The sequence below is a fragment of the Apteryx rowi genome, unplaced genomic scaffold (genome assembly GCF_003343035.1).
Source record: "Apteryx rowi isolate R43461 unplaced genomic scaffold, aptRow1 scaffold_311, whole genome shotgun sequence".
NCBI classification, from domain to species: domain Eukaryota; kingdom Metazoa; phylum Chordata; class Aves; order Apterygiformes; family Apterygidae; genus Apteryx; species Apteryx rowi.
The window spans coordinates 29,333-41,360 of record NW_020449542.1 but is presented as its reverse complement, the minus strand read 5'-3'; the positions used below and the strand labels follow the sequence as shown (position 1 = coordinate 41,360).

The 12,028-nt window shown below is 39.5% G+C and overlaps 1 protein-coding gene across 3 annotated transcripts in view; it reads right to left on the bottom strand.

The window, feature by feature from the left end:
- The window catches only part of CRYL1 (crystallin lambda 1), a 65,400-nt gene that overhangs the window by 52,089 nt on the left and 1,283 nt on the right, over nucleotides 1-12,028 (bottom strand). For 2 of the 3 annotated variants that reach the window (XM_026070499.1, XM_026070497.1), the window contains exon 2: nucleotides 10,674-10,781. In XM_026070499.1, the coding sequence (XP_025926284.1) occupies nucleotides 10,674-10,781 (108 nt within the window). Of the gene's footprint in view, nucleotides 1-10,673; nucleotides 10,782-12,028 lie in introns of those variants that run through there. The other variant, XM_026070498.1, reaches the window with a different exon arrangement.

Below are 12,028 nucleotides of genomic sequence, written 5' to 3'. Positions count from 1 at the left end.
GCATTTATGATTAAAAAACTAGACCTTTCCCAACCAAAGCTAAACTAGTCAGAAATTGCTTTCTAGTAACTTTTTGTTTAAGAACACTTCGGGGAAAAATGTGTGTCCAAACACATCCCCCTCCAGGCAGTGTCACAGAAACCACAGCTGGAAATCTATCACATTTCTGGATGAGTTCCTCATTTGGTTCCTTGACAACACACCAACGGATGGCTAAAAAGCCCAGATTTCTGCTTCTTGAGCAATCTGCATGGCAAGTGATAAGAAACAGGAAGCTTCAGGTCCATTTTCCAAGTTGCAAGGGTACACTACAACTTGCTAGGCAGAAGCTCCATCTAAGACTTCTTAAGGCTTCCAGCTTATTAAAGTCTGCTAGCGCTTTATCTGTAAAAGAAACAGAAGCTAGAGTATCCAAACTTCCAGCTCCTTCACACCTTGTGAGGTGAGATGGTAGGGAACCAAGAATCCAAAAGGTCTTGACTATCAGTTCCTCAGAAGTCCATTTCCCAGATGCACTTGCCTAAATCCAGCATCTGGATCTTGACAGACTAAGATGTGACTTTTACTTTTCTTTCACAAGCTCCTTTAGAAATTTTCAGCATCTGTCTCCTGTTCTATTCCCTTCTTTCTCTGCCAATGATGATTATCTTGACATTTCTACTTCTCTCATGAGCCATTATACATATATATGAGCCATCTTCAGTTAACTTGCAAAGCCACTGTCTTCATCTTTTGAAATTTAAGGTTGGACTGAATTTTTTCTTCTAAACAAAAATCCTCCAGTTAACATCACTGACCATCATGCTAACCGTTTATTTAAGTTACTATAGCTATTTAAAGCCATGCAACAGGAAACATGATTAGTGCATTACTTCAGTTTTGGCCTTCCCTCCCAGGGAAAACTTTTTGGTCTTCTCCACTAAAACAGTTTTATTGTCTCTTTAGCTGTTTTGTTCCACAAACAAATTTCAAGTCTTACAAATACTAAATCCTCTTTATATTCCCTTTAGAGCACTGGATTACCACAAAAGTGTAGGCAAAGGAAGGGAGCTTCCCCTGACACTTACCATACATTAAAGCACATAATATACTGGCTAATATATACAGCAGTGCACTACTGACCTCTGCTGGATGACTTTTTTATTCAAAGATGCAGACTTCAAGATGATCATCCCTGAGGATGAGCACAGATCCTGAGGCCATCCCAGATACCTCCAAACACACACCACACACAGCTTCAGTCTGAAATTTGGTCATGCGCACAACTTGAAGGGTTTGACTCAGTAGCCTCCTAAGGTCTTTGGAAAATGAACACTTCATGTCGATAAGAACGTTACTCACTTTTACTGCTCATGCTTTGTTTAGCTCTGAAACTTTACTGTCATACCTCACTGCCCATGTCAATGCTACTCTGGGAACTTAACCAGTAAGTACCTCAAGCACCCAATGAATATTAACACTCCTGATCACAAACTGCTGGGATCTCTTAGTTACAACTCCTACTCCAAAAAGCCTTTACAGAAGGGTCTTGCAAGTGATGGCAGCACTTAACTCATCTTGTTCATACCCTTTTACTTCACTTTTATTCATAGCTACTATAGAGCATTCATACCAATACTGTTGCAACAAGCAAGCACTTATGAGATTAAAGACCAGAGTCTCACAAACTCACTGTCCAAACTGGCAGGGGGAAGGGAGGAGAAGAGGACAAGAGAACACCAGCATCATTCTTCACAAGTTCAGTCAACTGCCATTGCTCAAAGGCTAGGATAACAAACCAGTAATTGCACCAGCTTGCTATCTACTAAGCCCTGACAAATGAGAGGGTATCTGGGCCAGAAAAAACATCACCAGCCCCGAATTTCTACCCTGAGGCACAACAGTCATGGTATGCAACCGTAAGTCCCTGGCATTGGGACCAGCTCACCATCCAGACACACAATGGCCAATTAATATATCAAGTTGCAAGTGGCCATTCAAAGGTGTTAGCAACCAGCTTTCCTCTTCCCCCAGATAAAAGGTAGATGTACAACAAGCAACCTGGAAAATTTGTTATACATTACAAGGTATCTTTTCAAAACAGCAGTATAAGCTGAGAAAAGTACCTGGGTTTCTGACCAGTGAGATCTAGAGCTATCAAATGCAGTTTGCCCATAGCAACGGCAGTGTATTAAAGAGGGATGGCTGCCCATCTGCTTTGGCACAATTTTGAAGAGGGACAATGCAAAGGACTTCAGAGGAGCTGGGGCACAGCAAAAGAGCACAGCAACGCAGGCAAGTCAATGTAAGATCTGCAATCTCCTGAAGTTGTTGCACGCACACATGCCAGCCATGGCACACTCAGGATGTCAGCACTGGCATTCCACAAACCAGATGCTGCAATGGGAGCAAAGATTTTGTAACAGGAAAATGTGATCTAGCCATTATGTCTTTTTATGGTAACAGTGCTGGCAGTTGTGCATTTAAGTCTGAGCTGGGTCTGCAGTTCATTACAAGTCACTTCTTAAGCTTAGTAGATCAATTCCAATGCTGTTGCCAGATCCAGTGAACTAAATAAATTCATTCATTAARTTTGTCAGAATACTTCTGGAGTCTTAGCACCAGAACTGACAAGTTGACACCGGGAAATCTTTCTAAAAAGAAAAAAGAAGCATTTTCTTTAGTTTTTCATTGTGGGGTTTTTTTTGTTCATTTGGGGTTTTATGTCCAATATGGAAATTCTCACCAAAACCAAGGGAGACCTATTGAAAATAGAGCACCACAATTCACATCCCTGCTTCATACCACACAGGGCAGCCTAGAACCTGGGTCTCCCACATATTCACAGAAACACTGGCTGAAATAGGCCTTTGGAAGAATCTAATCCAACTTGCACTTAAAGCAGAACTATTGCCAACACCAGATCAAGTCAGCTGTGGCTTTGTCTAGCCAAGCCTTGAAACCCTTCAAGCACGGAGATTTCGTCACCTCTTTGGATAACCCGTTACTTCTGCATACCAGGCCAACGGGAACACCACAAGGACTCTCAAGACACGGCCTTTGTAATTGCAAAACCTTTGGAGGCATTTTCAGCTACAGAATGGCCAGGCACAACCCTTGGAAAGACAGAATCTTTCTATCTAGCAAGCTGTTGCCATTTTTATACCTACAAAGCATAAGAGGGCACCAGACAGCAAGAAGTAACATATGTTCAAGTATATTCTAGAGACCAGTCTCTTACTGGAATGAGAAAGATGAGCTTCAATTACAGGGGGAAAATTATTTCAGAACTTAGGATATAACTAAGTCATGGGCACAGATACATTTTACTTCCTTGGTCATATGAACTGCCATACATATGACACTTCATTACAAGTTCCAGACACAGTCTACAATGTTCACAAAATTCTTAAAGTACTTCTATCTGGCCAGGGATTGAAAGAAGAAATGTTACTTTTTTCTAGCCCATGAGTCTTGCTTATTTTTCATAGCAATTGTGCTCCTATACCATGGCAAAGTTAAAATTGCTTATTCCAATACCGCACCCTACTATAAATCAAGTCCAATAAAATTTATGGTTAAATTAATACTTAATGAAGAGAGAAAGTATGATATTCTGATCTCAAGACTGCTCGGCCGTAATTCTTTATAGTTTAGTTTTAAATGTCTCTTGACTGAGTGGCAATCTACTGTCTTTGAAACATCCAGAAGAGCAACCTGTAGTCAGATGAAGCTGACATACAAGCAAATCCCACTGAACAGACCCAAGTCCCATGTCCGAGAGTTTAGATTCAGTCCCACACAATCTGATCAGAATCAATCAGTTTTCAGAAGGCAAAGTTCTGCATAAGTCCATTCTGGAAGAACAGAACTCGCTGATATATTTTTTTTAAGTGGTGGTGGGGAATAATGACATTTCTGCTATAGGTTACAGCATTATACTAGCTCCTGTTCACTGTCTACCATGGCTCGAGTCCCCTTCTCTGTATACCAGAACGTGTCTTAGATTTGACAGTACAGAGGATAAACATTGTATAGAGAAGTTAATACTTTAACTACGGTATTCCAGTTTAATAAACTGGTAGAGTTTTGTTYATGGTTTAACTTGCACCAAAGCCATCATGAGGAAGGTTTGGATTATCCCCTTCCACCCCCAAAATCAGCTTAAATAAATTAAGGCTATGTCTACTCTAGCAATCAATGTAATGCATTAAAAATAGACCTTTAGACGCAAGCAGTTCATATTAAGGACTGGATGTCTGCAAAATACCTATTTTGAGTGGGGCTTTCACTCAGCTCTAGACTGTCCCATTGGACAGAACAACCATTACTGTCTGGAGCACACCAGATGAGCTCCTGAAGTACATTTTTTGGTTTATAATTTCATCTGAAAGGAACCCAGTCCCATACAGACTGCTCTAAGATGCAAGTTAAAGCATAGTAATTGTGGAAGATTGGGAGCACACTTTTGAAGCTAATCTCTCAATTAAAACACTAATAAATCTAACCACATCTTCCAGGTTCAGATGAGACTTATTTGAAAGATTCATACAGAGACCAAGTGACTCTTGGTTTTTGGAAGCTGAAAAGTCACTGCCCCAAACCACATTTCATAGGAGGACAAGGAAGTTTACAGTCAGAGTATCATTAGCTGCAGAACTAGAGGAAGAAAGTGTATAATATCTGAAGCGATCCATGGTTGAAGCAACAGGTCTTCTGGACTCCATAAATACTAAGACTTAACTGATTTGCAAACACTCAAAGGCAGAATCCCAGATCGGCTCTCTAGATCAAGAAAGATGGTAGTGTCACAGATGGAAGCCCTTCGCAATCACAGAGCATGTCGGAACAGAGTATTTATGTCTCCCAATTTTTTATTTGGCATCCTATCCCAAAAGATCTGGAACAGAAAGTTTTAAAAAAAGTTAAGAGATAAAAAGGACTTTCAAATATCCCATTATTATTATAGCAGGGAGAAAGGATTGAAAGAGACGAGAGTACATACCATGCCTGCAGGGACTTGGCTGTACAGCTTCCAGACCTAGCAACAGCTCAGAGCATGGACAGAATGAGTACATGACCATCCACTGTTTGAGCAGACAAGCCCCAAAGCACCTCTTGACACACAGGCACACACTCCTTCAAATCTCAGGAGACAGCAAAGGCATTTAGCCTCTTCTGAAATGCAAACTTGGAGTTATTACCTCTAACACAGTGGGGGCCCTGCCCCATGTCCTTCACTTTCTTGGAAGAGCTTGGGAACTCATTTCTTCCCCAGTGAGAAGGATGATTGGAGAAAACTGCTATTCTAGGATTAGTCTTAGATCCTTCCACAGAGCGAGCCTCAAACACTCCATCTATTTTTTCATATATATTTTGTTCTACAGCCTCAGTATCTGGGGGTGAAGGGGCACATTACAAGGACCGGAGAGAACAGGGGAGTAAAGCAATCAGCAATCCACCTCTTATTTCTCATACCCTATCTTCTGTAAAACTGAAGAAAGCGAGTGCTTTGTACAATGTGTTAATCTAAGGAAAAAAGGATAATCCCACTCTTTCAGTTTGGTCAAGCTTAAATGTTGGACAAGTATGAGGTATTTAAGAAATCTCTCAAAAAGATGAGCTACCTGGTTCCTATTTGAAACAATACATTTATTAAAAATGGGTTCTAAAAATCTGATAGAGCTTTCAGCACTTTCCTACAAACATTCATATTTTCAGCTATCTTACAGAATGCAAGAATGTTTAGGATAGTTATTACTAAACCAGAAATTCATACGGATAGTCATTATAAGATGTCTTACAGAGTCCATCCTGATATAGATAAAGCATATTATGTATGATGCACATTTAGTCAAAATGCATACTTTGAGCTAGCCTGTCAGATATTTTAAGAGTTCAAAGAGATACAGTAATCAGAAAGTACTCTCCAAGCACCCTCAAACAGTTCTTGAAACGGATGCTACAAAGCTTCCTTTTCCGTATACTTCTGGGGATTATTTTATAATTCTTGATAGATTTCAAACATTGAAACATCCTGCGAGACACTTAAAGCAGTTACTTCCATCACAGTTCCAAAGATGGGTAAATTTTCTTCACCAATGCACCTCTACCATGATCCCACTACACAGCCCCCCATGCAGAGTAACCAGCAGCAGAAGTCCATAAGGCTTAGGACTCCAACAAAGCAGGTACCATTGCCAAGGACAAGTTGTAACATAAGATTTTGGGGGTATCCTACAAAGACCGTTCGAGTCCCATTAATAAAAAATGGTTTTTGCAGTATTTCTTCTGATTGTAATCCATGATTGTAATCTGAATGTAAGCCAAGCCTGTCTCTCTAGGTGTGCAAAACACTCAGAGACTGCAAGATTGATACAGGATATTTTGACCCTACTTCAGAAAGCAACAGCTTCTAGAGACAAGACATTATAGGTAATTTCCTTCAAGAGGGCTTAAGGGAGAGGCAGATGATGCAAGTCAACCATGTACACAGACATTTTCGAGTTTCATAAGATGTTCTCAGAAAGACAGGATTTACAAGTCTAGATCCTTAGTAGAAGTCCATCACTTTTTAGCAGTGTTGACTCCTTGCATCAACTCCACTGTGATTTAAGAGTGTCTAGCACACTTTTCTGGGTAGAAGAGACAAGAATCCAGAGTGAAATATAGATCTATGACCCAAGAATCCTAACTTTAGATACCCAGATTGCATGGAATATTTTCACATAGGTTTTTAAACAAGTTCGCCCTCACCAACAGCCAATACACACAGAAGAGATGGCTGAAGTTACTTCTCCAGCCAAGTATTTCATGTTTTGATACTAGTATTGCTTCAATAGAATATATTTAATAAAGGTAGCAATACCAGTTTTCACGTGCTCATATCTCTAGATACAACCACCACTTCACAAAGTTAACTTCAACTTGTCCTAGAAGACTTTTGTAGTCAGCTTAGAGAAGAAGGGAAGGATTGGCAGACAGAAAGAACTTCTAATTGACATATATACTGTTTATTACAGTGGAATATGATGATGTAATTGGTTTGAAAAAATAATCTTGTCTTTATATTTTAGCACAGGCTACTCCCTGGGATCTACTATGTTTATGATTTTTTTCCAAACTTAACCTGTAGCCTTTAGGCAGGCAACTGTTTGGGGTTTTTTTTAAATTAAAAACAGTTACCAGTTCCTATGTCCTAGAGGAGATACAGTTTTGTGTCTAAGTAAATACCATGATACTTAGCCAGCATCCACTTCTAGAAAGAAACCACAGAATATACAAGCACACATTTCCAAGATTTAGTGTCCTTCTCTTCCAAGTCAAATAAACTTTTTTCCTTGCAGTAGTCTTTCATTATAAGCATGAATATGGAACAAAAACTGTTCTACATAGAACATGAGCCAATTACATAAAGGAAAAATGCAGTGTTTCCACTGTATTTATCAACCTTTACCAGCAGCATAATTATGTCTCAAACAGTAGCACAGGAAGTATTTGAAAGAGTTTACATATTACAAAAAGTTTAAGTCATAAATGTTTGGGGGGGGTTTTGGTAGGCTGGGCATACACTAAAGCATATGCACATATATAATACATATAGTATGTGTTAGGGTTACTTTCAGGAATAGAGTACTACTTGTTCTTCTAATTCTCATAATTTTAAAGTTTAGCAATCTTATATTCAAAGTAGAATCAATCAATGACATTGACTTAGAACAAAGCATAATGGATATGAAAAGTTACATTTTCCAAGGCAGGTTAGTAAGGCTTTCAGGAGACCAAGTGTGGCATAAAGCTGTTCATTAATTTGCATCTTCAGCAGAAGGGGGTTGGGGAGGAAGAAGTTGTTTGTTCCATTAGAGCAGACACTGGTTAATAATGCTGCTGGTACACCCAGTTCAATCTAATATGCTGTTTGTTGTGTCAGGGCACTAATTGCCATGCGCTGATCAACAATTAAGTAGGTAGTAAAYCTATCACACCAAGTCAAGCATTAGCAAACCCACTCATTTCCTTTCCTTATCTGGTCTACTGGTATTGTGGCAACCTGAAAAGTATTTTCACTTGTTTCAGTTTTGACCCCAACCAGACAGAGTACATTTTAGTACATTTTAGATTTTCCACACCGATTCATGCAAGCTGTCATTATCAACATAGTTCCATCCTAGTCTCTATCTCAGTCTTCCAGCAGGACTACACATGCCTGCTACCAACACATTGTTTTGCAAGAGTTAAATTCATTAGCTTAAAGAACCCTGAAATGCCCTTTTGAAACATGGTTTTGTAACTCATTGTTCTGGATTTATAAGAGTCAGTATACTAAAAGTCAATCACATAATACTTAATGCTTATGTTTCATTCCTGTTCCTTTTGAAGTGACTGCTGTTTACTACCCAAATCTATTTTTCCTTTTTTTAAAAAAGGAAACTAAAAACAATCCTCTGTGCACTCTACTTACTTTTTAACATGTAAAGTAGCTCCATACACTAAGATCATGAACTGCAAATGAGAGTGAAACAAAGCTCCTTTCAATACGAAAACTATTGAGATGTTAAATTCAAGAACTTCCCTAAAAGTATTAGGGATTTGGAGAGACAAAAGAAAACAAATCCCAGTAAGTTCAAAGAGAAGTAGCTATTGACTGGCTTTGTCCAACAGCTTCAACAGGCATTCCTCTGCTGCTCTTTTGTGAGTGCCTACCTCTACTACACCAAAAGAATAACTTTGCACAGTGATCATTTTTACTCAAGCTCCAGCTCTTATACAGCTATCATATCCGTAAATCAAAGGGACTTACTGCAGATTGTGCACTACAAAGTCAGAGGAAAAAAAGAAAAAAAAGGAAAAAAAAAAGAGTTCAAGTTCAAGGGTATTTTGACAGATATAATCATTAAAATACTGTTCAAAGAAACTGCACAGCTTGTTCCTGTCACAAAAAACTATGTTCTTCTGAAACTAGACTTGTTAACCAAGATGCTACAACAGCCAAGATGTATAGGTTAATTATAAGTTGAGTTAAGAACTGCTTATGCAAAAGGCAAAGCCTGCCTTGAACTCCTATGGGACAGCATATGCAGGCACAGGAAAGTTCAGTGACACACCCACATACTTCTCTGCATGTCATCACATGTCATTTTATGCTTCTATTTTCCAAGCCAAAAGCCTTAGAAGGCTAAAGTCCTAATTCTGCTTAAAAAAAAAAAGTTTTGCAGTCTACATTAGTAGATACAGCATACAGCCCTATTTTTTTTCTTATTTTCCTACAAATAATCCAGAGTCACCTCCCAGCTATGACAGCAATTCTGCAAAACCAAAAGTGTCTGCTATTTAGGCTTAGCAACAGAGATATTAAGTTTGACTAACACCTTCCTGGAAACAGAAGTTGGGGGTAGGACAAGGGGGAGAGGGAAAATTTGTGGGAGACATGTTCCCCTCCATCAAACTTAAAAAAAGTGTCCTCCTAGAGCAGGACTTAGAAGTAGTAACAACTGAACTGTCCCACAAGGGGCTTCCAAAGTCACTCCTCCAAGGCTTTGTTGTAAAACTTGTTGCAGAAAGCAGTCAGGGTGCAGCATGCCACAGCCCTCTTTCAGGTGCAACTTTACTCCCTGTGCTGGCTGACACAAGGCAGCTGGCATTCTTCCCTTCAAGATAGCAAGAGGGGAAGGCCGATGCATTTGACTTGGGGCTGATCACAGAACAGCGTGAACTTTAGCATTAAATGCTGATTTAGCAATATAGGCCTGTGTATAGAACCATTCTAGCAATGCTCTCTCTCATGGGGCATATACCCATGGTTAGATTGGTAAGAACAGGGTGAATAGGACCCACCATTCACTGCCCCTGCTAACATAAGGACTAGGAGCCAAACAAAGCAAGTGAGGAGCCAGGTTCAAACAAGCAAAAGGAAATAGCTCTTCATGGAGTGAGTAGTAAACCTGTAGAACACAAAGTCCTTTGGCAAGGAAGACGCAAAAGGGTTTACATGGGTTCAAAGGAAGGTTAGAGAAATACCTGGGAGATCTAGTCAGAGTTACTGAATAGACAAGCCACTTGTGGGCACTGTAGCTTGGGGGAGGGGAAGCAGGCAGGCAGGACTTAACTTGGAGCTCTGTCGCGTACCTAAAGCATGAGGCTTTAGCCCTAGAGCCACAGGCTCACAGGGCGAAGAACTAGAGGATTACTGGTCCAAGCCAGTGTAATTGCTCACATGTTCAAGCCCTCAGATTTGCTCCTCATAGAGTAGTGTCCTGGAATCTCCTTTAACTGATCAGTAGTCACATCTTTAGTAGAACTAATAACCTCTTCTTCTACAATTCCCAAAACATTACTTTTTAAGCTATAGAGAATACTGATAATTGTAGTGGGGCTCCTTAGCAATCAATATTAGCCTCCTCCCATTTTGAATGGGACTATGCTGTCTTTCTACACAAAAGCCTTTATGTTCATGTATTTTAATCATAGGCTATAGATAATCTAATTATGCTAAACATTATTTCAAGAACTTGAACCCAAGCTCTTAAATCATTACCTAAGAATTAAAGTGTTCTTGAAACATTCAGAGATCTGAGAACACAATTTTTCTGATCTTAACAGAATTTCCTTCAAATAACAAGGTGTGGCTATTCATTCATAATTACAGAAATCCCACATTTATTTCAATGCCAGTCATCACAAGTCAGGTGACCTACCGAATGCTTTCCAGTGCGCCTGTTATCTGTTGTTGCACAATATCATAAAGTTTCACTTCGAAGCCTGCAGCAGCAAACACCATAGCCCAGCTGCGACCAATCAGCCCACTGAAAAAAAAAATATTAGCCAATTAATAAGGAAGCATTTATTTTAGGGGGGGGGGGGGTCTGACAAGTGTTGCAAGAAGCAAAATAGAGTCTGGACTCTGTTCACTATTCTGATGAACAGATCAGTTACATATTGAGGAAAAGAAAAAAAAAATCTCTCTCTTTAATAGTTATATATCCTTTGCTAGCTGTGCAGCAGCTTCTCAGAATTGGGGGAAAGATAATGAGAAAAAAAGAAAAAAGGGACAGCAGAATTTGAGAGAATAAGAACTGCTACTTTGGGACCTTGGACTCAAGTATCAACAGCTTCCCCACCTGTGATTCTGACCCATAGTCAGTTTATGGAATCATATTAACAAGTATTTTTTGCAAACTCATTTGTCCAGTTCAAGGTCTGAAGACTGACAGCAGTCCACTGATCCAAGAGTTTGGGAACCTGCTTCAGAGACGATCAGAGAAACCAAGGCCCAGCTAATTAAGTTACAGGTCCACTACAATTCTGGCAGTACTCTAAGCATGTGAAAAGGAAAAACATGGCTTTGAGGCTACTTTTGCACCCACCCAACTCTAGCATCACCCTTATTTTTAGATGAAGCAGCCTACCATGCTGGAGGCATGCAGGAGCAGTCTGTCAACATCTTTTGGTGAAGTCATGCCACCTATAGCGCATTATTGAGAAATATAAAGAAGAAACTTACAGGAGCTAATAATTTTATCATGTCTCTCAAAACAATGCACATTTTTACTTAAGTGGCTTTATAGCAGGCATTAGCCTTTTCAAATGGAAGTACTGAGGCACACTAAGTAAGCTTAAATAAACCTGAGATCACAAAAAATTTTTAACAGTGACAAGAACACAGCTCCACATCCATGATTGTTACAGTGAGTTTTTGATCATTACATGCATTTCCTGTCATTTCTGAGATTACTGTTAGCATTAAACTTGGGTTTGGCAGCCTCTGGCATCTGGAAAATGTGAGGCCGCTAGGGTCTTAGTAAAGGATGACATGGGGAGTTAAAAAAAAAAGATAGAGGCAATAGGCCAGATCAGAAAAGGAAGAAATGAAAACAGGAACATGTTCAGCTCTTAGTTTATAAGAAATGAATAAAGAACAAAAATAGAATGAAACAGGAAGCACAGGCAGCAGCAGGAAGCAGTGGAAATATGAGACACAAAAAAAAAAAATTGAGCGAACCTTTGCATTTAGCGTTGTTAAGTAGACAGCAAATTTCCTTAATACAGTGTT